Below are 24,537 nucleotides of genomic sequence, written 5' to 3'. Positions count from 1 at the left end.
GGGCGCCTCCTTGATTCCCGCTCTGCTGGTTTGCATGTGGGTGGTTGATGTCATAACCCTCCATGTCTGTCCAAGTGGCCTTTCCTTCTTGTGTCAGTGTCTACTAGTCAGCGTGGGCTTTGAGGTCAGAGTGCGCAATGGTCTGATGGAAAAGAGGTCAGAGGGCAGGCTGAGGGTTTCGGAGGGCAGTCTCTGGCTTCGCCTGGCCTTGGAGCTGTGCAGATCCGGACTCCGATCTTCCATCACCGGCTGGCTGCAGGGTAGCTCCGCCTGGAAGGGTCAGAGTGGCCTAAGAGAGCAAGGGGTTCTCTCCTTTCAAACAGACTCGGAAGAGACCTAGAACAAGGAGGGCAGCAGGGCTGTGCTGCACCAGCCTGGCCTTTCAGCAAAGGTGCGGGCCTCAGTCCGTGTCCAGGGGATGGCTCGGTGAAGCCAGCAGTGGGGGAGCCGGGGTGCTACCGCACCGGGTGTGCTGGGTGAGTGCGCCAGGGCCGACTGGAGAGTAAGGTTTGGGGGGTTTGCCTGGGCTGTCTCACCGGGCTTTCTAGAGACAGTGACACATGGCTACCATACAAAAGCAGGAGGCCACATAGGGTCTGGGGCTGGGTTAGAAGACGGGGCAGATGGCAGAGACCAAGGGGGAACAGTTCTATTTTTTTTTTTTTTTTTTGCCAGTCCCGTGGTTTTGAACTCAGGGCCTGGGCACTGTCCTTGAGCTTCTTTTGCTCAAAGCTAGCACTCTACCACTTGAGCCATAGTGCCACTTCTGGCTTTTTCTGTGTACATGGTACTGAGGAATCGAACCCAGGGCCTCATGCATGCGGGGCAAGCACTCTACCACTGAACCAACCACCTTCCCAGCCCCAGCTCTCAAATTGTTGACATAGATGAGAGCTGGGGCCGTCACCCATTCCTCCAAAGCCCCTGTCACTGTGAAGCCTGTCAGGCCCCCGGCCACCCACACGGGTGGCGAGACAATGGAACTCCAAGATGGCACCCAGCCATAAAGTTGTGTTGCCTGTAAGTTATTAGCAATCTGTTTAGTGGTGGTACGGTACTGCCCGCTGGGGCTGGCTTCAAACCAAGATTCTCAGATCTTGGGTCCTAAGCAGCAAGGATAATCATTGTGATTCAGGTAGGAGCCTTACTTTCACCGTGCTGCAGGGTGGCTGGCTCCTGGGAAATGACGTGAGTACTTGGGGTCCCGTCTTCTTCCTGGCAGGCTTCCCTGGCCTCCATCCTGGCTTCCTAATTTCCTCCGGGTGCGCCAGGCTCTGATCTATGCCCAGCCGTCAGCTGCAGTCTCTTGCTGATCAGAACTCTCCTGGCCTCACACAGATGGCACAGGTGGCTGAGGCCCCTCAGCTGGAAATAGGCACTTCTGTACAGGTGGGGTTTGTGTGGTGCCCCACTCAGGGCAGGCGAGGCCCACCCAGCACCCCCCTGAAAGACCACGTAGGATTCCGGGGGCCTGTGTTCAGGGAAGAATGGAAGCTTCTCACCCTCCTTTGCTTCCCAGACAGCAGCCGGTGCTGGCTGAGAACCAAGAGCCAGAGGGAGGCAGTGGGAACATCTCTTGTCTCCTGGGGCTGCCGGTGGGATGGGCCAGGGCCACAGCGGTGGCAGGGTGGGGGAGGAGACGGCTGGAAGTGGGTGAAAAGGGACCAGTGTTCCACTGGCTTGAAAACAGGCAGCGATTGCCAAGGCTACAAAGGCCTCTGTTCAGCAATCCGTGCACTTCCATGTCTGTGGACAAAGGGAAGACCCTTGGCAGCCTGAAGGGGTTTTCATTTGGACTGTGGGGGAGGGGCAGAGCCAGGAATCCAGGTGGCTTTGCTCTCTTCTGTCCACCACTGGAGGGACACAGCGTCCAGGGGAAGGCAAGAGCCTGCCCAGGGCAGCCCCGCAGCCCCAGCGGGGGAAGGGGGAGGGGAAGGCCCCTGGCCGGGGCAGGACCCTCACTTGTTCCTCCCTGAACTGTGCCCACGAGAGAGCTGAGCTCTTTGTCAGTTGGAGAGGCAGGCACCCCTCTTTCCAGGAACTCAGGACAGAAAGAAATGACAGCAAGAATGAAGACTTCAAAAGAAATTTATTTTTGAAAGGGCAGAGGGGGACTTTACAAGAGTCTGAAACCAGTAACTAGAAGATAAATAAAATACAAAGCCAGTATGTTGTGGCAAAATTCCAGAAAACACACTGAAAAAAAGATTTTTTTTTTTACAGTTTTGAAACTGCTTCACTTTATACATAATTACAGTCTAATATACAAAGGTGGGCTTAAACTCAGCTTTCTTCTTGAATAGGATTTAGCACAGAAATGTTCACACAGCATCTGAAACAACCAGGAGGGCAGAGCTCGCCATCCTGCTGCGAGGGCATCCCAAGGGAGGGGTGGCCAGGGCAGGACAGGGCAGGGCAGGACAGGCCAGGCCAGGCCAGGCTGGCCATTGGCCACAGAACCTCTTTCAAGGAGTGCTGTGGGAGCGGCCACCTGTGTGGCGATGGAGGTCTGAGGACAATCCTTTGAAGGGCCCGCAGCGGATGCCTGCGCCTCGGCCAAGGGCAGAGAGTCCGGCCAGCCTGGGTCACCCATCCGGTAGCCTTGGTGAGGTGGGGAAACATCTCACATCCTGTTCAACTTCTGACGAATTAATGGAGACCTTTTCTTCTCCCCACTGCTTCCATGGCAGATTAGGAACCTCTTATTTTAGCACCCGGCCGGCAGGCGGGAGATTCCAAAGCTCTGCTTCCAAGGAATGTTATTTGACAGAGAAAGAAAAACGTAGAAACCAAACTCATCTGTCTGTCCTTGGTGTCTGAGGTGGACGCGCGGTGTGGACGCAGGCTCATGCTTGCTTGGGAAGATGGCATGTGTGTTTATACTCCAAGGCCGTCCTGGCACGTGGGGTCTGGTCACCTCAGAGCTGCTCTGTCATCTGTGATTTTCTACACCTGATAACTGCCCACCCATCCTCAGATACTTCAGCTCCAAGGAAAATACCAGACTTCTTGGCAAGATGGACACAGAGCCACAGGGATAGAAGAATGACACTGGAAGTACTTCTAAGGAGAGCAATTTGTGGCTAAAGCACTGGCCTACTGGCTGTGGTTCTATCTCCATGGTGGGCTGCATTTACTTAAGCCCTGGCCTGTTAACACATCCCCAAGTAGAGGACTGGATCAAACCCAGCCCAGCGCAGGCTTCCTGCTAGCACTGAGGCCTTGCGGTGACTAACAGAGGCAGCTTTCAGTGGTATAACCCTGAGACATGGAAGAGGAAAGAAGGCTGGTGCGTACCTTTTTAAAAACAAGCTTAGTAAGGGTACCTTCCTCTCAGATGGCTCATGGGGGTAGAGGAAACATTGGCAAAGGTAGAATGTGGCAATTTGCATGTTTTCGCCCTGTTTTCTAAGAAAACAGCTAACACGTTTGATTGTCTCCAAAACGGAGCCAATGGCTGTGTGTTTAAAGTGCTCCTACGCCACCAAGCAGGTGACAGGACCGAGACGGTTATCCTTTGAGAGAAGATACTGTTAGCCTCCCTGCTGCCCGGTGGACTCCGCATGTCAAGGGCTCTGGATGGTCTTCTATCTGTCCCTACCAAACTGAAGAACAACCTGATTTCTTCAGCTTGACTGGGTGGGGTGGTTTCTCAGGGGGGAACTCACAACAGAGCTCCAAGTGCTTCTCAAGGTCATGAGCCGAAGCATAAGCAGCTGAGCCCCCCCAAGGCCCCTCTCTGTAAGTGACGTGGGGCAGGAGGCAGGGAGCAGGCCTGGCACAGCAAGCCATCTTGGGGAGCTCAGGATTGCCTTTGTGTGATTCCCATCTATGCAGGCAGAACTGACCGAGCTGCTAGAAGCTGCTGGGATGTGGGGAGCGTGATGGCTCTGCTCCTCCAAATGCCCAAAGCTACCTGCCTCAGAGCTTGCTGTGAGGGGGAGCCGAGGCTGGGCAGAGGGGGGAGCAGCTGCTGGCACCACATCATGGCAAACACAGGGAAGCAGCGACAGGGACAGCCAGCCGAGCCCTGTCTACGCTGGACCTGAGGAAGGGGACAGGCCCAGAGGGCTGGGCTGAAGGCAGCGGCTGACTCCCACCGCGAAAGGCCCAACAGAAATGGGGGTTGGTTTTGGTCTTAAAAGCCTCTTTCTGAAGAGTGTGAAGTTTCTTTTAAAAAGTAGGCAAAGGTACCTCAGAGGTGGCCAATTGCTAAACTGCTGATTGAGGAAGACACCTTCGTAATAAAGGAGGTGTGTGGGGAGGGAACGAAGCCCCGCCTTCTCCCGGACTGTCAGCACAGGCTGATGCCTGCCCGCCATCGCTCTGCATGGGGTGGGCAGCTGGGTGGCTAGACCTGGCTAGCCTTACAAATAACACGAAACATGAGACACATACACAAAATAAATAAAACAGATTTAGGCTAAAAATCTGAAACCAGACTCTTTCAAATAAACTGAAAGATAAATATCTCCATCTGCAAGGCCAGCTTGCAGTTCAACATCAAGCACCAAGTAAAGATTCGCTTTCGCCAAGTCCCAGGCCTCCGATGCCAGGAGCAGACGCCACGCGGGGGGCCAGCGGAGCGGGGAGGACAAGCGTGACCAGAGATGTTGGCAGAGCAGCAGACACAGATGGAACAGAGGAAAGGACAGAGGAGAAACAGACAGCACTGTGACATCTCCCAGAGCGAGCAGAATTAATACTCAACAGAGCTTCGGGTTTAAAATACGGAGGAAACTAAGTCAGACTGTGGCCTTCCTTCTGACACAGAAGGATGACCCTCCCCACTCCCTCTCAGGGCCAGCTCCTGTCTGTGCTGGTGGAAACCCTGAACCTACCTCTCAGCCAACTGTCCTGGTGCAGGGGCTGGTGCTGGGCGGGGGCTCCTCGGGGCAGAGGGGCCCAGGCCCAGGCAGCTGCCTGGGAAGCCGCTTGGAGGCCTCTCCCAGGCTGGTGACACCCAATGGTGACACCACGCCACGGTGGGGAGGACTCTACTTCGTGTGTCTGGAACCACGCGCATGCAGGCAGCAGTCCATTTTTTCTGAACCTGATGTTCTAAGTTAAGCCAGGACACAGACTGAGGGGGACTGATTACACGCTTTCAAACCTTCTCTCACTGGTTTCACAAATGTCTGCCATTGCCTCTGAAATGAATTGAGAAATGGATACAAAAGGGGGAGAAGTGTGCCAAGGGGACCCAATCTTGGAGGACCACAGAGTGAAGGACAGAATGTCCACAAGCCACCAGGCTGAGCCCAAGCTACTCTCATGACTGAGATCGCCAGACCCCATGTGCGTGTACAATCTGCAGTACCTGCTCCCTGACTCCAGTTCTGTCCCCCCAAACAATACAAGGTGGGCAGAGTTTCGGTGGCATTTGGACCCTCTCTTTCACCCTGTGGCGGCTGCTGGCTCGCATCCTAACCTGCGCCTGTACTTCAGGGGCGCTGTTTTCCGGGCGACATCCTGAGCAGGACCAGCCCCGCTGAGCCCTGGTTAGTCACAGGCCATGGCCGGATGGCATCTGTGCCCTTCCACCCTAACCTGCACACGACGCGCCTTGCCGAGGACTGGACGCGGAGCTGTGGACGTCCAGTGTAAGAGACTTGTGCGCAAGGGCGGCAGGCGAAGCAGGTGGCACAGCCGGAGCTCAGGAGCCGGGTCAGCAGAAGATCTCCTCCCCCTCTGCCGACACTTCCGATGCGGGACCATCTGGAACAGTGAGACTGAGATGAAGACATGCGCAAACGCCCTGCCTCTCCTCCCAGGCCAGTGTGGCGGGGCGGGGCAGGGCGGGGCGGCTGGGCCATTGGTAAACAGGTCCCCCATGGTAAGCCTCGGGACTGGCACTAATACAGTCCCACTAATGGGAGAGGCCGGTCTTAACAAGGCACAGGACAGGGGTCAGGGAAACATGGCACATAGTGGGCACTCTTATAAGTGGGCTGGGTGAGAGAGGTGCCAGCTTGGCTTTTGCCTGGCTGAACTGCGTCCTTCTGCCCCATGCCACTCTCTGACCTTCATAAGACAAGCCTGCCCTGGCCGGCGGGGGTGGGTACTCACCACCAGGCTGGGAGCGGCTTCCTTTGCTCTTCTTCTTTTTCTCCTTCTTTTCCTTTGGCTTAGTTAATCCGAAGAGGCGAGTGGTGGCGCTCGAGGGGGCCTGGGCCTGCCCTTCGGGGCCCTTGCTAGGCTGGCCTGGGGAGCTCAGTATGTGAAAAGGCCCCTTGTCTTTGTGTGTCCGAGAGAGGCTGTTCCTTTTGGGGGAGATCGAGAGGTCCGAGTCCAGGGATCCTGATTTGGTGGCCAAGGGGGCAGAGGGCAGGGGGTGCTCCTCGGGATTGGGGAAGAAGGATGGGATGCGCATCAGCTTGCTGTGTGGATGTGGCACCTGCACGTGGTCAGGAGAAGGCTCATTAGGCGGGGGCTGCCCAGGCTGCCGCGACCCATGTGCATGGCAGCATTCGACACGTGTGTGAGGTTGCGTGTCTAGAATGAGCTGTGGTTTCCCTTACTGTCCTCTCTCACGCAGGACCCAGGAACACATGAACACACTACCTCTGTGCCACGGATACGTCATGACGGGCACTAAGGGACCAGCGGGGCTCTGAGGAGAGAGCCTAGGAAAGAACGAGGGCAGCTCGCCGTGGCTGGGCTGGAGGTCAGGAAGGTCAATCCCCTCTCAGTGGGGACCCTCTGGGGACCCACTCATGTGGGAGTGGCTCTGTCCTTGTCATCAGGAGCACCAGCCTTTCTCTGCTCCTGCATCTCCCCCAAATCCTCCACAGAGAGTGAGCACAGCCGCCCCACATGCTGCACATGGCAGAAGGACAACAGTTTTAAAGGACGGGGAGATTTGGGCACAGTGAGGCCCTCCATCTGCTCCAAGTGCCCAGCGTGCGCGCTTAACAACTGGAAGACCCCACAGGAGAGCAGAACATGTACAGAAAGGATTCGTCACCAGCAGCAAAGCAAGTCGGGCGTTATGCAGGGTCCTCCCCAAACAAGAATGCTATCTGTGCGTGGGGGAATGGGTGGGCTCTTGGCTCTGTGAATGACCCCTGCTGTCATGCTGAGGACTCCTTTATCCTTGGTGGACACCCACCACGCTACGGCTCCCTGGAGGGCGGGCACTTGTCTGTAGTTTCCCATGTGGCACAGGACAGAGTGGTAACCCTGGAAATCCTGGGTGGCTGCTGCCACCTGCTGCGACAGCCCACTGCTCTGTCTCCTTGGTCCACTGGCACCAAGGGTCCACTGTCTGCTTTGGCCTCCCAGAGATGCAACAGGCACCCAGAGACCTGACTCCTCCCCGCTGCGTGCACAAGCTCACCCTCCAGTGGGCCTGGTGCGGGGCCCCACCATACCTGACAAAGGTCCCGCTCCAGCTGTCTCTGGCTGAGCAGCTCTGCCTCCCGCCTCCGCAGCTGCTCCTGCTCCCGCTCCAGCTGCCTCTGTGCAGCGCGCAGCCTCTCCAGGTCGCTCTGGTAGGTGCCCTTCTTGTGCCGGAGCTCCTCCCGGTCCCTCTCCAGGTCCTGCTGTCCCAGCTGCACCTTCTCCTCGCGCTCAGCCAGCTGCGCCTCGCGCTCCCGCAGCTCCCGCTCCCGGGCCTCCCACTCCCGCTCCCGCCTGCGCTTCTCCTCCAGGTGCTGTGCCTGCTGCCGCTGCAGGTTGGCCAGGTCCTGGCGCTGCTTCTCCAGGCTGCGCTGCTTCTCCTGCTCAATGAGCGAGCTGGGCCGTGACAAGCTCCTGGTGAGCGCTCCGCTCGCTCAGCACCAGCCTCTGGTCCTCGATGTAGCTGTCCTGCTGGAGCACCACACCCTGGGGGCACACAGGACAGCCATGTAGACCTGGACACTGCCCAGGACACTGCTGGCCAGGGGGACCCTCCTGACCCGGGCTAGGGGCCCTGTGACAGAGAGACCCTCCCGCCATGTTCTAGAAGTCTGCTCTGGTAACAGAATGCTGCCAGGTTAACCATGCAGTTAGCACACGAGAATCCCATTTCCTGTCAAGACTGGTGACACACTTCCTGCAATGACTATGGCACCTGGGTGGTGGGAGGAGGTAGCGACAAGGCAAGGCAGCTGAGGGTCCAAGAACGGGGGGGGGGGGGGGGGGGGGGGGGGGGGGAACTAGCACACCCAGGGAACAGTGGGGTAATGAGGAGAGCCTTTCTAGAATGAGGTGGTCTCCCACAGGCGTGAGCCCAGATGTTATCTGCGGGTTCCTTCAGTAGTCATGGTGGTAGATGGGGTGCTTGCTACTCTCACCTGACAGCCCCACCACCCATGTACCCTTAGGCAACCTGCACACCTTAGAGATCGAAATACCTGTCAACAACCATCCCTCTACTACTGCTCTCCCAAACCAGGTGCACAGAGAAGTCCCGTACCTGCAGAGTGCTCAGGAGCTCATGGAGATGGACGATGCTTTGGACAACCTGCTACAAAAGGAGCAGAAGAGAACAGAACAGAACAGCCTGTTAGGGCTGCACAGGCATCACGACCCACCACCCTACATCCAGAATACAGCAAGGAGCTGCTACTGTGATGCAACCCAAAGAGAAGTGAGCGAGTATGAGTGGCCAATGCAACCACTTCTTATTGATCTCTCCCTTTGCCATCTTTTCAAATTCTCTTATCCCTAAAAGGGAAGCTGCCAATTTGTGGACCCTACTTGTGAATGCATGAAGCCCTCAAAAACAATGGCAACCGTGCCCACCGTGCACTTTTTCTCACCCTGACTTTTTCACTGAGCAGGGGGAAGAAAGTGACATGTGGAAAAAGCAGCCGGCAGCTAACTTGCAAGGGGCACATCCAGAGAGAAGCTGCAGGCCTGGTTTAGAAAGAGAGCACACAGGCAGAGTCCTGCAGGGCACAGCTGCATTTAGGCTCCTGTGCCGACAAATACAGGACATGCTCCTTCTCAGCATTTTGGGGGTGGCAGGAAGAGTTCCCCTTAGTTTAGAAGTTCCACAGGAGATAGACAGTATGCTAAATGCAACAATGCTCTGGAAGGTATAGCAGTCAGGCTGGTACCAGGGTGTGATCTCTGACTTGAAGGATGCCAACACCCTGCTTTCTTTCATAGCTTAGACAATACCGCATGAAAGACAGTACTCCAAGAAGTAAACTCAGCTTGTGTCCTTGAAGGATAGGAACTCTGCAGAATTAAACTACAAGTTAAATCTCCACCCTGGACTTGTGGCTTTGGGGGTCAGGTGTACGTTATAGGAAAAGTTGCTTCAAATTCCACTTACATGTGTTTAGACAGAAAGAAACTACCACGGGGGCTTCGGAGCCCTTGTGTTGACAAAACTATGTTGACAAAACTGACTAAATTATGGACAGAGAACCAGAGGCCTATAGCATAGAGAATATTCTAGTTGGCAAATCCAAAAGTTAGTGCCTCCAGATTCCAAAAGAAACAGAAAAAGCCATGAACACAGATGACATGATCAGCTGATACAGAAACTCTAGGCAGGCGTTGTAAACATCAAACAAAGCTGAACATTGCTGTTCTTTTCTTTCTTTTTTTTTTTTGCGGGGGGGGGGGGGTGAGGGGGGGGTCAGTCATGGGGCTTGAACTCTGGGCCTGGGCACTGTCCGTGAGCTCTTCAGATCAAGGCTAGCACTCTACCACTTGAGCCACAGGGACACTTCTGGCTTTTTCTGCGTATGTGGTGCTAAGGAATCGAACCCAGGGCCTCATGCATGCAAGGCAAGCACTCTACCACTGAGCCACCTTCCCAGCCCCTGCATTGCTATTCTTTTATACAGTCCTTTCTTAAAGACAATCTAAAGGCCTCACTTACCTCACTGTTTCTCTTAAGCATAAATACAAGGTTAGCATTTCCGCCCTATGAACATAAAAATACAAATTATTAAATGAAGATCTTGATGCAAAAATTATCCTCAGTGCACTTCTAAGTTAAGTTGTAGTTTGCCATTTTATTTCCACAGTAGCCTCTGAGGGTATGAGGTGGAACTGCTTGGCATTGGAGCCTTATAGAAAGGCTATTGAAAGGATGGGGCTCCTAAAATTAGCCTCTTCGTGCAAATGGTCCCGGTAGGGCCATGGTGAGCTTACGAATTTAAATGTGGTACTCAAGGAGCCAGAGAGCCAAGAATAAGGAGCCCTCAGCTGTGTGGCTTGGTAATGTGCTTTTCCCCTGACAGTAAGGCAGAGTCTCATTTACAGTGGCAAGTCCAACATGCAACTCCAGATCGACACGGGATAAGTTAAAGGTTGTAAATTTGGTGGGAAGAACTGAAAAGGTTCGCAGGTAAGTGCACTTTAGAAGGATTACCTTTTTCAGACCACTATCCGACTCTGCTCTCCTCAGATCTTGGCCATCATCATCTTCCTTCTCACCTCCTAAATAAAGTTTTCTATTTTTATTAAAGTTGTAAAATAAACTAGCCAAGAGAAGAGTACAATGGAGACAAGTTATAGACACCAAAGGAAAACGCCATTCTGTGGCAGCCAAACCACTTCTGCTTTCAGTGCTGAAGAACTGAAGGACAAACAAGTAGAGCAAGCAGCCTTACAGCACACTGGGCCCACAGGCGTTTGGAGGTTCTTTGGGAACAGGACCATAAACAAACATGAAATCCACCTTCCACACACACATTTATACACAGTTCTTTCAGTGTGCTTTTGTTCTGACTGAAACATGTTACAAGTTAGGTGGAATTTTCCACTTGTAGAGTGATGTCAGTACTCAAGAAGTTTTGGATTTTGGAGGATTTCAAATTCAGGATGCTTCACCTAAATAATCGGCCTTAGGGTACATATACAGCTTAACTGAGATCAGGAAAACCATTGTTACTCAAGATGAATGTCACTCAGCCAAGTGCTTACTGACTGAACAGGGGACGAGAACAATGGCCGCAACTGATCAAGGGACGAGAACACCGGCCACACTTAGTTTTAGTTTCACGGGGTCACTGAGATGGACTACTGACCTTTGGAAGCGTTCATCTGGTGGCTGTCAAATCCTCCAAAGGTCTCTGCTCTCCGGGGCAAGGAAATGGGGCCAACCGTAGCTTCCTGCTCAGCAGGGCTGCTGGCAGCCTGCCCGAGTGTGCCTCCTAGACTTCCACTCACCAAACCCTGAAGGATCTCCACTGCAAAGGAAAGAAGACAAGCAAAGCTGACATCTTCTCTTTTCCAGTGAGAAGGGGGGAAATGCCATGGTAATACATGACAGGTACAGGAACAGGCCAGAAAGTTCCGAGGAGTGATTAGGTGATGTCCTGCCCAGAGGGTCTCAGCTCATGGTGCATGTTTCAGTTGGATTCTACTGGTAATCCAAGAGAAACCTTCAACGTTAGAAGGTGAAGCCTGGAGATGTGAAAGAATGCAGGAAAGGCAGAGTGGTTTACTGGAAAGAGCGTGGCTTCTAGAGGGAGAGCCAAAGCAGCCATGAGATGTCCCCAGGAAGGAAGGTGGGTCGACTGGAGGACAGACAGTGGATTCAAGGGGCTAGAGCAAAGCTTATAGAGGAAGAAATACTGAAGGTAGAAAACCACTGAGCAGGGGAGGAAAAACAGGCAAACGCAGGTGCATACAGCATAGAAATGGGATCAGAGGCAGGAACACTCTCAGCAAGCCAACGTATAACCCCAAGCACCACACAAAGTAAGTGGTTCTACGGAGGGAGAAAAGCATCTGAACCTACAAACTAAAGAAATTAATTTCATACAAAAATGAGCAACAGGAAAGTTCTGGAGTCAAACCCCATATAACATTAAGAGAAGAGAACAGGGGTATACCTTGCTGCAAATAATAAAAACATATCAGAAGGACATGTTCATAAAATAAATGAGCTAATGAATGCATTAACAAAATGACACAGGGCATGAAGGAATTTAAGTCACAACTGGAAGCACAAAACCAGGTATGGTGACACATGATGTATCCCAGTTATCAGAAGTGAGTTCTAGCAAGCTTGGGCTGCCTCAAATTTTAATGAACCAATGAATTAAAGAAATGAGTATTGCAGCAGACCACCATGAACCTGGGAACAACCTACTGCAACCAAAAGCAGGGAATATTTTAATAAGACTACTTTGATAAAACAGTATGAAATACTTTAATTTAAAACTACTCGAAAGCCCTTTGGGCATCTAGGCAAGGAGAATGCATCTGTAGGAAAAACAAATGACCACCAGCCTCTGAAAGCAATGCTTCATGCCTCTATAAAACCAAAAGTAACCTGTGCGAATTAAAACATACGTAGGGGAAGAAAATGCAAGCCAAGGAAAGTTCAAGTACAGGGTGAAAAGCTGCTGCCAATATGCCAGAGTTTAGGGACTATGATACTCAGAATATCCCGAGGTATCTGCAAGGAATCATCTCTGAATCCAGATGTGAATCTGAAGGAAAGAGAGGACTGAACTGCTGTATGAATAAAACAATAGCAGTTCTGTCCTCTGGAGTTTTGAGCTGACTCAAAAACTGCTTGGAAAAAAGGGGAGCAATGGTATATAAGCAAGTGAATACAGCCGGGCACTGGTAGCTCACACCTATAATCCTAGCTACTCAGGAGACTTAGATCTGAGGATTGCAGTTCAAAGCCAGTCTAGGCAGAAAAGTCCAGAAGTGGCGCTTTGGCTCAAGTGGTAGAGAGTTTGACTTGAGCTGAAGAGCTGAGGGACAGTGCCCAGGCCCAGAGTTTAAGCCCCATGACCACCACCACCACCAACAACAAAAATTGATTACAATCCGGGAAGCTGCTTTCTTTTGGAGGGAAGTACATGGAGGGGTTTGATTCAGGGAGTTTGGCTACATTTTGAATTTCTGACCTGGGTAGTGGTTACAGTTTATCCGTGAAGTAACTGTTTGGGATATTTCCCAATATTGGTGCTTTATATTACAATAGCGAAGTGGAAATGTGTGAATAACATTGGCATATCGGCGTGTAAATCACTCTGGGATGAAGGGGGGAATACTGAGTGAGAACCACTCTTACCCTCGCTTATTGCACTTTTCATCAAAGGTCCTCCTTTGGGGGCCTCCTCGGTGTTGGCTCGGAAGAGGGCTCTAGGGCTGTGAGTTGGGGAACAAGCCTCTGGCAAGGGAGTACTGCACTCGCTCATGTCCCGAAATATCATTTCCTTCTCTTCCAGCAGGAGGAGGATCTGCTGGTCCTTCTGCTGAAGTTGCTCTGCGGGTGTAAGGAGAAAGGGATCTGATTTATCTTGTTTAGGTTTACTAGATGAGCGGCACGTGAGCACCACCTTGTGGTCGTTTTTGAGGTGACTTAGGGCAGAAAGCATGTACGCAGGAGGGCACACACACACTTCTCATCAGGAAGGCAATATGATTTCTACCCAGAAAACCTCTAGGGTCTCTTACAAACACTGTTTCTTCTGACACAGATCTGCCCCTGGTTTTGCCTACCTTCCTTGGCTCCAGCTGAAGCTGCAGTTTCTGCAATTTCCCATCTTTCCCAGAACTGAAAATCACTCTTTAAAACAACTCCAGTCCCCCACTACGATGACATCAGTCTCTTTCGGCCACTCTCTTGGGGCACTTGAAGTACACGTTGCTCTCGGTGATCTCACTTGAATACCTCCTCTATACCAATCATTGCAACTCAAATCTACTTTCTTTGCTGAACACCAGAACAGTGTGTTCCACTATCAAATGGCCAGTTCTACCAGATGCCTCATTCTTGGGATAAGAAAAGTTTCTTTCCCAGTGTTGTCAATCCACCTCCTCCAGTAGACTTACATCTTCTCCCATCAGCCCTTTCCATTCTCCAGGCTATCCAACTCGGGAGAGACCTTGCCTCCTTCTTTTGTCCTACCATCTACCCCTACTTGCCAGATTTTAATAACCCCATTTCGTACTCCCATCTGTCCTCTCTGTAGCTCACCTCTCGCTGAACCTAAGATTTTCACAATTCGTCTGCTTCTATTTAGATGTGCAATTCTCTCAACAAGCTTCAACAAATATAAATTTGTAAACCATTCTATCATCTCCTCACTCCGTGACACAGAACCTCCCAGCGTAAGCTCCCATCACTGGTCCTGACCCTGATGTACCAACTTCTTCATGCAGATATTCTTAGATGGTGTGCTAACTGTCAGATGGAGCTCATCAATCTGCTCTTCTGAGACACGTACACTTCCACAGCCCACCGATCCACTAGAACACTATGTGTTCTACTCTCGTTTAGGTATCCTTTGCATGAGAGTGAGCTTCCTTAGGACAAGGGCTGTCTTTTAGGAATCTGCATCCCTGCCCTGAGCAGTACACCTAAACCAGGTGCTTAACAAATGCTGCCAGAAGGAAGGCTTCATCCTTGTCAACGAGGACACAACTCTGGCTCTGGTCTAAACCTGGCCATCTTTATTTTTCCTCCAATGAAATAGAACACTGTCACCCTGTACAACTGGAGGAACTAATGAACTCAAAGCTGCATACACATACTAGACTCAGGGCCTCATTTCTACAGTGGAAGGTTCCATATGCCACTGGCAAAAGGGGAAAAGTATACCAGACCCCATTATTTTTAAAACAGGGATTAGAACCAGATGTGGTGGCACACATCTGTAATCCCAGCACCTGGGAGGCTGGAGCTGGAAGATGCAGAGTTTGACGTCATCCTGAGCTACAAATTAGAGATATGGAATGGAATGTGGTTCGGTCCCTAACTACACATTTGGCCCTGGGATGTTTTTGCCCTCAGAGAGTCAACTGTCTCCTCTGCACAATGGATGAAAGAGTTCTTATAGGGATGTTAGCAAGACTTTACACAACAGCAGGTACTCAGTATATGGTGGCCAGACATGATCAATAAGTACCTTTTGGGGCTGGAAAGATGGCTTAGTGGTAGAGTGTTTGCCTTGCATGCATGAGGCCCTGGGTTTGATTCCTCAGCATCACATAAGCAGAAAAAAGATGGAAGTGGTGCTATGGCTCAAGTGGTAGAGCACTAGCCTTGGGCTGAAGAGCTGAGGGACAGTGCCCAGGCCCTGCAGCTGACAAAAAAAAGTGCCTTTCTACTGAGACCACCTCACAAGCCATCTGTGAACCTATGAAAGCCAGTGACTACTAATGGGAGGACTGGAACAGATTGGCTAGAGACATGTTTTCACAAATTCCTTTCTTTCTCTGCCTTAACCCTAGCTGTGACTATGAAATCTGGCAAATTCTCTGTGACGAGGTATGAAGAAGGTACCTCTACACTCCTAGAAGTCCAATGACAAGACCAGACAATCAACAGTCCCACTGGATCTGGTACTTGATTCTTCCTGCTATGTTCTGCCAGGACTAATCTCCCTGTTGCCAAGGCTGGCAGAGACAGCTCTGGAGGGAAGAGCAACCTAGGCCTCTGGAAAACATAAGCATCTTGTGTAACCATGGATATTTCACAGACAAGGACCCCAGGCTACCTCTGACAGTTGCTTACCTTTTAACTCCCGGGCTTTGGTGTCTAACATTTTCTTTTCTTCCTCATTCTCACTAGGAATTCCTTCATCTTCATCTCTATTCCTAACACAACCGAAACAAAACAAGACAAAGATTCCTAAGAAGTCAATGACTCTAGTCACTGCCCAGTCTGTTATGAAATTGTATAGTTACTAACAGGGCAGGGAGGGGTGGGCTGTGGCAGTTCACGTACAGGGTGTTGATTGTATCCTGGATGATCTGAATCCAGCTGTTCCGCTCCTCTTTGGAGCTGGCGTGGACCTCCACCATCTCTGGATCTTTCACCCCCATACTAATTAGGAACAGACCTTTCTCCTCATGTGCCACTTCTCTGACTATCAGCTTCTTTAAAGAGATCACCGTTGATTTCTGGTCCTGCATAAAGGGGAGAGGAAAGACTTAGGCTGTGTAAACAACTGGGTAGCTCTTGAGGACTACACTGACCTTAGCTAAGACCACATGCCGGTTTAAATGTTTACTACCATTTTTTAAAAAATGGCAGGTTTAGGTAAGTAAAGAGAAATATCTCAATACTGCACTCAAATTTTAACAGAAAGATTTCCAGAATGAGATGACAATTTATGGCCATAGTTCTCTAGTCACATCTTGTACATGATGAATCTGAACAGGTTCCCCAAAGAAACACTGGTTAGCAACATCTTCTATGGGCAACAGTCATGTGAGTAAATACAGAGGTTAACCATCAATAATGCTCAGGGCAGTCTGAGGAACTTTGAGAGGACAGAAACAGAATTCTGCCAGCCAGTGGGAAAGATAATGGAAACTCCCCAGGGTATGTGAGAAATTACTCAAGAGGAGTTTTTCCTGGGTCAATTAATTTTCAGAGGGTAGGTGAGGCCATCATAGAGTGTTTACATTCCATACACTCAACCTAGCTGTTTGGGATACTGTTAAATCCAAACGGAAGACAATCCAGCTTACCAATGATGCGAAGATGTATTTCTGGTCCTTTTCTTGAAGGAAAACCAAAATGTCAGAGAGCAGAACCGCTTGCACCTCTGGAAAGTGGAAACAGGGAATAAGATGAGCCCAGTGACTAGTGAATAGCTAATCAAGTGCAGAAGGCTTTCAATGAAGGAGGTGCAGCAGCATACCTCCAACGGCCAACTCTACTCTGAGAACACCCCTTCCTCTCCGCCTAAGCAACACCGTTTTACAATTTTGCTCCAGGGATGCTCCACCCCACCCGCCCCTCTCCAGGGATGCTCCACTCCACCTGCCCCTCTCCAGGGACGCTCCACCCAACCTGCCCCTCTCCAAGCATGCTCCTCCCACCCGCCCCTCTCCAAGTGTGCTCCACAGGGCACTGGCCGTCCTTGGCATACATTCACTTGAGGACGAACATGACTAAACAGCAGCTCCTAGTTCTTTTGTAGCCATTTCAAGCCAAAGAACCTATTATTCTGCCATTTGCTTGACTGCAACTTGGTTCTACCAGCTGGGATCTGTTCATTTTGTTTGAAGAACATATAAATTGCAATGGCAAAGGAAAGAAAAGAGTGCTGGCTCCAGGCAGCAGCCCTAGGAAATCAGGTCCTAGAAAAAGTAGAGGATTCTGATGCCATAGAAGATGGGCTGCAGGAGGCAGCGTGAACAGAATTCTGAGCTAGGGCTCTCAGAACATCACTGAAATCAAGGCTGAGATTCAGGCAGGTGCCTTACTTTAAGCTCATCATAGAGTAATGGAAGTTCATAGCCACTGGTGGCAGCAAGAGGTCTTCTGAAATTATTCTGCCCTTTTCCTTAATACCTATTCTTCCTTACCACAGGAATGCCAGCACCTTCCTCCACCACCATTCATCACGCCTTCTGCTCCAGCACTACCCCTGGCACAGAATACTTGGGCTAAGGCTTCCTGAGTGCTACAATGGTCAGCTACAGCATCACAACGCCGAGATGAGAAGAGCATGCGTTCCCCCCATTTCTCTAGGAAGTGGAGCTGACAGCAGGGCCTGGCCTGCTCTAGACCCTCAGCTCCACAGCCAAGGGGAAAGGACTGATATAGGCAAGGTTGATCAGAGGTCATAGCTCACGTATAGATTCAGCCAGTATGGGTTTGATGAAAACAACTGTTTTGAAAACTTTTTTAGAAATCAAAAGTACAGATACATAAAAAATAAACCTTCCAACCTCTTTGATTTAGTGTGGCTGACCATGTGGAAAATGAAAATTATTAACCAAAGGGAGAGTGAGTCATAGTTATGACCTCTCTGGCTTTGGGGAAAGATAAAGGAAGCAAATACGAAGTGTAACAAGGTCTAGTTGAAGCAGGTTGGTGACCTTTCTTAAAGGCCTCAGGAACCACGAAGCCCACACCTAGCCCCTCCTCTGGAGGGCTCACCACACCTTGTCTATTTCCCATTTTCCCCACTGCTTCATTTGTTTACCTCGTGGCGCTTTCTATGATTCTGTAAGCTATCTCAAACCGTCCTTTCTGATCTAAGATTACCAATAACTAAATGTAGCTCCTGTGTGATGTCTGCACATGGCTCTCAGGGAAGAAGAAACTTGTGGTGATCTTCCAACAAATACTCGTGGGCGGGGCCTACTCTTCCCAGGGACATTGACGCAGACAGAAGTGAGCCAGCTTACCTTTCAGCCTTCCTGTTACACTCTTCAGAAACACACTCCCGTCACGTACCAGCTTCTTCCTTTTCAAGTCCTCCTTCGCAAACATCTGCCCACTCTTCATCCTCATGATCGACTTGCTGTCTGTCTTCGTGTAAATCTCACTGAGACGTACCTTCTTCTCATAACTTGCTACTTTGCTGTCTACAGCTCCAATCACATCCTTCACCAGGCTCAAGGACTGAGCTAGATCTTCACGTTCCATTTCATTGTCTTCAGGAAGAAAGAACAGTGCTGCTTTTAATGGCTGTTCTCTTCCAACAAGAGAAGGGGAGGGAATCATGCCTCCCTGTCCACAGGAACCATTTTCTCTTTGTGGTCATGCTGTCAGAGTGAAGCCAACACACTAGCTCATGTCTCCTCTTTTTCTTCTGTCCTAAGTTTTAATCTTAAAGGCAGTTAACAGTTTTCAATGCTATGAATCAGATATAATTGGTTGCTCCATTCTTAAATGAAAGAAGCCAAATGTCTTTAGGACAAAAGAATAAAAGTAGAACAAAGAGCAACACGTTATTTGCACACAAGGAGATTGTGTTCAGCTGGACAGGTAGCTCAGACTTATAATCCCGGCACTCAGTGGGCTAACATGGACCATCATATGTTTGAGGCCAGCTGAGCTATATAGTGAAACTCTGTTCAAAAAAGTAAGAAACCACCAAACAATAAAAACAGAAGGAAGGAAAAAAAGTCTTCAATCTGAATACACTATCTCTTCTAGACTTACTAGAGGATGAAACAGCTCACGCTGGCAAACAAGATGTGCTTAGAAGGGGACCTACCTTTGGTGCACTGTAATATTCTTTGGAATAAAACTGGGTATTTGGTGATTCTCTGGGTTACAAGTAAGATGCACTCTGGGATTCCAAGTCTCCTCACCAACGAACTGCCCATCTTCTTCTGCAAGGGAGAAGACACCGTTAGGAACAGCATGAGAGAGTAAGCCCTGGCTAATGCCCAAGCAATGGGGTCACATGTCATCCATCAGTACCTTTACAAAAGCCTGGAAGCGCTTATCCTTTGTGCAGAGGTCTTTGAAATAGTTCACAGACTGGTTGTGCTGGCCACAAAACTTGCCATATACCTTCTTTAAGCGTTCCGCATTCTCACCCGAAAACTGCAGAGGACAGAGGACAGTGATTCTGTGTAATTTAGGGTGCCCTTCTGTAAAAAGCTGCCAGTGTATTCGTCATCCCTCTCCAATCAACTGGTATAGTGACTCTGGAAATCAGTTTGGAATTTCATCAAATGGCTTAAAATAAGGTTCCCATAAAGACCCAGCAATCCCACTCCAAGATGTATACCCAAGAGAAATAAAAACATACATCCACACTAAGACTTAAATAACAAATATTCATGGCAGCGTTATTTATTCATAATAGCCCGCAAGTAAGAAAAACAGAAATGTTCACTAATGGAACAATGAAATACTGTATGGGTTTGAAAAAGGAATGAAATACCGTTAACATGCTATAATTTGTTTTTGAGGTACTAAGGATTGGACACAGGACCTCACACATACCAGCCACATGTCCTACCAGTCGGGCCATGCTCCACAATTTTTAAGAATCATGTAAAAAGGCCATTCACATTTCCTATTCCATGGATGCAAAATGTCAGGAAAAAGAAAATCCAGAGATCAAGAACAGTAATGGATGCCTAGACCTGGCACCGACTACTGCCAAGTGGGGGTTTCCTTCTGGAGGGATACATATGTTCAAATTCACTGTGATGATGTCTGCACAACTGGGAATATACTAAAAACCATTTAGCTGTATACTTTTTTTCTGATACTGGAGACTGAACTTGAGGGCCTTGTACTTGCTCATGGCTGGTGCTCTACCACTTAAGCTGTGCCTTCAGGCAGGCTTTATGCTGATTAATTGGGGGTGGATTCTTACAGACTTTTCTGCCCAGGTTGTCTTTAACTGTGATCCTCCAGATCCCAGCCACTGGGACCCAGCTTAATTGTACATGTTAAAAGGGTGGATTATATAGGATATGCCTTTTATCTCAATAAAGCTATTATTTATCTTTAAAAACAAAGTCAGATATACCTGTGTATTGTGTGCATAAGAAATGCAAATGTGCTTTTACTTTCACTTGTCATGAGTGCAGTAATAAATAAACAAAACTAAGTTGTTTTTTTTTTATGAGGCACTCTTACAAATGTGATCTCAGTAAGTTAGATAGGGTTTGGGTATAGCTTAGTGGTTAGCACTTGCCTAACACATGAGGCCTTAGGAGCAACATGCTCAGAGTGCACCATGGGTAAATAATGAGGTTCTTCCAAAAGGTCCTGAGTGTGAGCCATGGTACCACATGTTCACAATCAAGTTAGAGGAGCATCAGAAACATCTATTTTTCCTTAGGTTCAGGCAAGCAGTTCTAGTAATTCTACATGGTCCTTCAATTCCCAAAATCCATGCAATCTCAGCTGTCTATATAAACATATGTTTATCTTGGGATAAATCAAGCACCTTCTGCATGGAGTCTATCTGATGCATGCTAAACTCTGAGTTCCATGACCTAAACACCTCTGGAGGCAACCAAATTTCCTTGTCAAAAATGCAAGAGGATGCTGGGCAGTCCCCAATGGGGAACCGGAAGCAGAGAGATCCTTCAGTTACTTGCTTTTACTATAAATCAAAAACCCCAAAAAGGTTGACACTGGCACCGGCACACAGAACAACAAATGCACACTAGGGGACTGGTGTTTGAATCTCAGCATCAAAGATCTTACTGAAAGGGAATGTACAAACACAAGGAGATACAAATGATAAACAGGCAGCGGTTAGATGAGGTACCTGTGCAGGTCCTGAGCGCAGAGAGGAGGCAGAAAAAGAGAAGCGGAAAGTGTTTGGAAGAGAGATGACCAGGGAGCAAAGGCTCTCATTTATGGGGTTCCACTTTTAGGCTCTGACTGTTGCACATTCCTTGGTCTGCATTTCCTAACATGCCTGGTTTTACTCCTAGAGGCCCCCTCCGGAGATGAAGTCATAATCACCAGAGACTGCACCTGGCGTTAGTGGGTGCTCAATGTTACCTGAATAAAAACTGAATCAATGAAGTGAGGGGAATGGGTTCAAGGATACAAGGAAATTCTCAGACTAATGTTCTGGCAAGGAAGCCTCTGCATCTGCACAGAGACTGTGGTTTGCTAGAGGAAAAAGATCTGGCCACATGGGTTGCACAGCACCCTTCTGTCAAAGGTATGCTTCAGACGCTTTTTCAAGAGCAGTATTTTTTTTAAGAAATATTTATCAATAGCTGCTTATGACTGACACATTTTAAAAAGCATCAAGATAAATTTTAGCTAAATGTTTTGAGACTGAAATATCACCACTTCATTCAAAATCAGTGGTAATACATATTTTAGGAAGTATTTTACGGATTGTGTCTTGATACAATTTCTAGGCTTCAGCTGGTTTGAAGTTGAATGACATCCTTCTAATCTGAGCCATAGGGGAAGCTTAAGACTTCCAACACGTATTCTTCATCTCTTAAATTATATTGTTAAAACAGTATTGTTTTCTGACGATGGCATGGACTTTGAGAAAGAAAAAAAAAAGAACCTTTAATTATGTATCAACCTCTTCCTGCATTTCTAAAATTGCATAAACAAGAGAAATCCTACTGTCTTTTTGTAATTAGGGGGAGGTATGCAGGTCCTGGGGCTTGAACTCAGGACCTGGGAACTACCTCTGTTTTGTGCTCAGGACTAGTGCTCTATTACATGGGCCACAGAGCTCCGCCTCATTTTTTTTTAGAAAGGAAATTGAAGCTCTGAGAACTTAGCTTCCCTAAGCCTACCATAATAAACAGTAGAGTCGAGATGTGAATGGTAAGGTACATGAACTTGTAACCCATTTGCTCACCTGATTTATAAGCACATCCCCTATCCTCTTGATAAGAAAGTTCTTTTCACTTTTATCCACCAGAGATTCCTTCTTCCGCTCCAGGATCCTCTGAAGGAACTGGCTATGGATACTGATGAGCTCGTCCAAACAGGGGAACAGCTTGTCCACCATCTGCTGCTCAAAAAGCAGCTCTGTCATCATCCCCCGGCTGTACACGTCACTCATGATCTTGAGCGTGCGGATGTGATGGAACTCAGTCTGCATCAGTTCTAGGAGAACAGGGACCAAGGGGCCGTCAAAGGTCATTTGCTGCAGTCACATTTGAGCCCGACCTAAATTTTTAAACTGAGTCAACAATTGTTTTTCCCTTAATGTGTTCTCATCTAACGCTGTACATATGACTTAACATATTCTGATGATAGGCATACTGGATTCTAAATAAATAGTATTGGTTAGCTTCAGCAACTCTCAGAACTGACCTATGTCCCTTCTCTTTCCTGTTGCACCTGAGGAACTACCTATGTTTTCAGAACAGACCTCTCTGGTCCCCAGGGGCGCTATACAACAGCATGTAAACAAGCTGATTAAAAGAACAAAAAGTATCTAGAATGAGGAAGATGGATGAAGATGGATGTACCAGTAAGCCCCTATCATATACCCCAGTTTTCAAACAAAATCTTTAAGATGCACAATTCTCAAAAATTGACTTTCCTACAATAGTTCAGCAAATCAGTTTAAAAACAACATATCATGCAAATAAGAAAAAAAATCAAATAAATTAAGAATCTCACCGTAAATTACTTCTTGTTGTTTGACGATGTCTTTCTTCTGTTGTTTCAGAAACTTGCTGTCCACAATCTGACTCCAGGACTCGGCTTCTAGCTGCTTGGAATCAGTCTCGAAGTCTCCCATTAGCTGTCCTTCATTCATGTCTGTGCCTACTCCTCAAGATATACAAAATTTATCTCAGAATCTTGGGCTTATGACCTCTAAAAAGGTGGACTTCCCTTGAGATAACAGATGCCTTCATAAGATAAATACTCTCTACATTAATTCAGGGGACATCCACAGAAAGTGTATCCTGGTATGAGAAAAGAATCAATGTCCTGATTGGGAGTGACAGGCTCTATTCAAAACTGGCTAAGAATATAGACATCCTGTATATAAGTTCAACATGACTGAGACACAATTCCTATGTAAAGCTGGACAGACGCATTCTGCCTCTAAGAGAACAGGCTTACAATGTGTACACAAATACATCTGTATGAAAGAGTATGCCCACATTAAAAGTAATAGCATCCTTCCACAGACCCAGCGATGGGGTTACCAATTCACTGTAATGCATTTGATGCTTCCCAGACAAAGCAGGGATTCTCCAGTTAGGGCACAGGAACAGCAGACGCTATTACTAACTGTAGTTGAAAGAATGGTGCACCATCGCTACAAAGGCATATGATATAGGCCAACACGTCCTCTTACCTTCGTCAGTGAGTGACTCTGTGGACTCGTTCACCTTGCAGATTTTATTCAGTGAATCTGTTGAATGAGACAGGAATTTCCAGGTGTTTGACATGTTCTCATCATTGCCGACTCTGGGGACAAAAAAAATAAATATACTGTTAAATATATTATCATATCATCATCATATTCTTAAACAAGTACCAGAAAAACTTGAACATGATAGCTGGCTCTATGTTCTATGATGACCCAGGACAAACTGCTCATATCAGGATCTACAGCAACATGAAACATTATTAATAGTGTTTTGAAGTATTTAATCTCATTATAAACTCAAAACTGTTTCAATTGTTTTGCTAAACAGCAGGGCACTTTCTTCTCAGAAATAACCTATTATGTAAGAAATGTCTGTTTAAAGCGTTTTGTGTAACCACTCCATTTTCCCCGTTTCCTAAGAGTCTGTAAAACTGAGTGCTTAAACTATAGTGGTTGCACTTTCTCTACCTCAGCTCATAACCTAACATCACAGACACCCAATATATGTTATACAAAAGACTGATTTTTAAAAGTCATAATGCAAATAAACATTACAATCATGAAAGAAAGACTTAAGGAGATCATGAAAATACAAAAATAAAGCAAAAAAAAACAACCCTAAAACTGTTTTGAAGAAAAAACATTATCCAGCACAGAGGTTTAAAAATACAGATAAAGAGCTCAGAGACAGCACCCAGGCCCAGAGTTCAAACCCCACTACCAACCGACCCCCGACCCCCCAAAACAAAAATATAGATAAAAGGAAATTGTGGCATCCTTAGTTAAGAAGTCTCCTCCAACCCAGCTTAGGAAATAGAAGAGATGTGGAGATCCAGAACTCTTGTAAGGACCACAAAAGCATTACAAGTGAGTGGGTAGAAACCTGTCCCAAACTCACGTCTGCAAAATGCCTCTTTTAAGAGACAAGGAAATAAGATTTAGAAGGAAACAAAACCACCAGGTTCACTGGAACAATACAAGAACATGAAAATCTTATAATGTGGGTTGGTTGTAAAAATATCCAATTAAATTATATCCCCCCCCCACACTTCCTTATTTCTATTTAAAACGCATCCATTTTTCC

The 24,537-nt window shown here is 48.2% G+C and overlaps 1 protein-coding gene across 1 annotated transcript in view; it reads right to left on the bottom strand.

Annotated features, from left to right (window-relative positions):
* Window positions 1-2,070: 2,070 nt before the first annotated feature.
* The window catches only part of Akap13 (A-kinase anchoring protein 13), a 177,502-nt gene continuing 155,035 nt past the window's right edge, over window positions 2,071-24,537 (bottom strand). Inside the window, 18 exon segments of the mRNA XM_042698540.1 lie at window positions 2,071-5,718; window positions 6,070-6,397; window positions 7,374-7,766; window positions 7,768-7,827; window positions 8,402-8,452; window positions 9,824-9,868; window positions 10,319-10,386; window positions 10,977-11,138; window positions 12,986-13,180; window positions 15,434-15,516; window positions 15,647-15,828; window positions 16,396-16,472; window positions 18,067-18,315; window positions 18,882-18,999; window positions 19,091-19,216; window positions 21,978-22,228; window positions 22,751-22,903; window positions 23,439-23,551. Of these exon segments, the coding sequence (XP_042554474.1) occupies window positions 5,669-5,718; window positions 6,070-6,397; window positions 7,374-7,766; window positions 7,768-7,827; window positions 8,402-8,452; window positions 9,824-9,868; window positions 10,319-10,386; window positions 10,977-11,138; window positions 12,986-13,180; window positions 15,434-15,516; window positions 15,647-15,828; window positions 16,396-16,472; window positions 18,067-18,315; window positions 18,882-18,999; window positions 19,091-19,216; window positions 21,978-22,228; window positions 22,751-22,903; window positions 23,439-23,551 (2,704 nt within the window). The 3' untranslated portion in view covers window positions 2,071-5,668.

The sequence above is a fragment of the Dipodomys spectabilis genome, unplaced genomic scaffold (genome assembly GCF_019054845.1).
Source record: "Dipodomys spectabilis isolate Male_0828 unplaced genomic scaffold, ASM1905484v1 ptg000233l, whole genome shotgun sequence".
Classification (NCBI taxonomy): domain Eukaryota; kingdom Metazoa; phylum Chordata; class Mammalia; order Rodentia; family Heteromyidae; genus Dipodomys; species Dipodomys spectabilis.
This window is presented reverse-complemented; position numbering and strand designations above follow the sequence as displayed.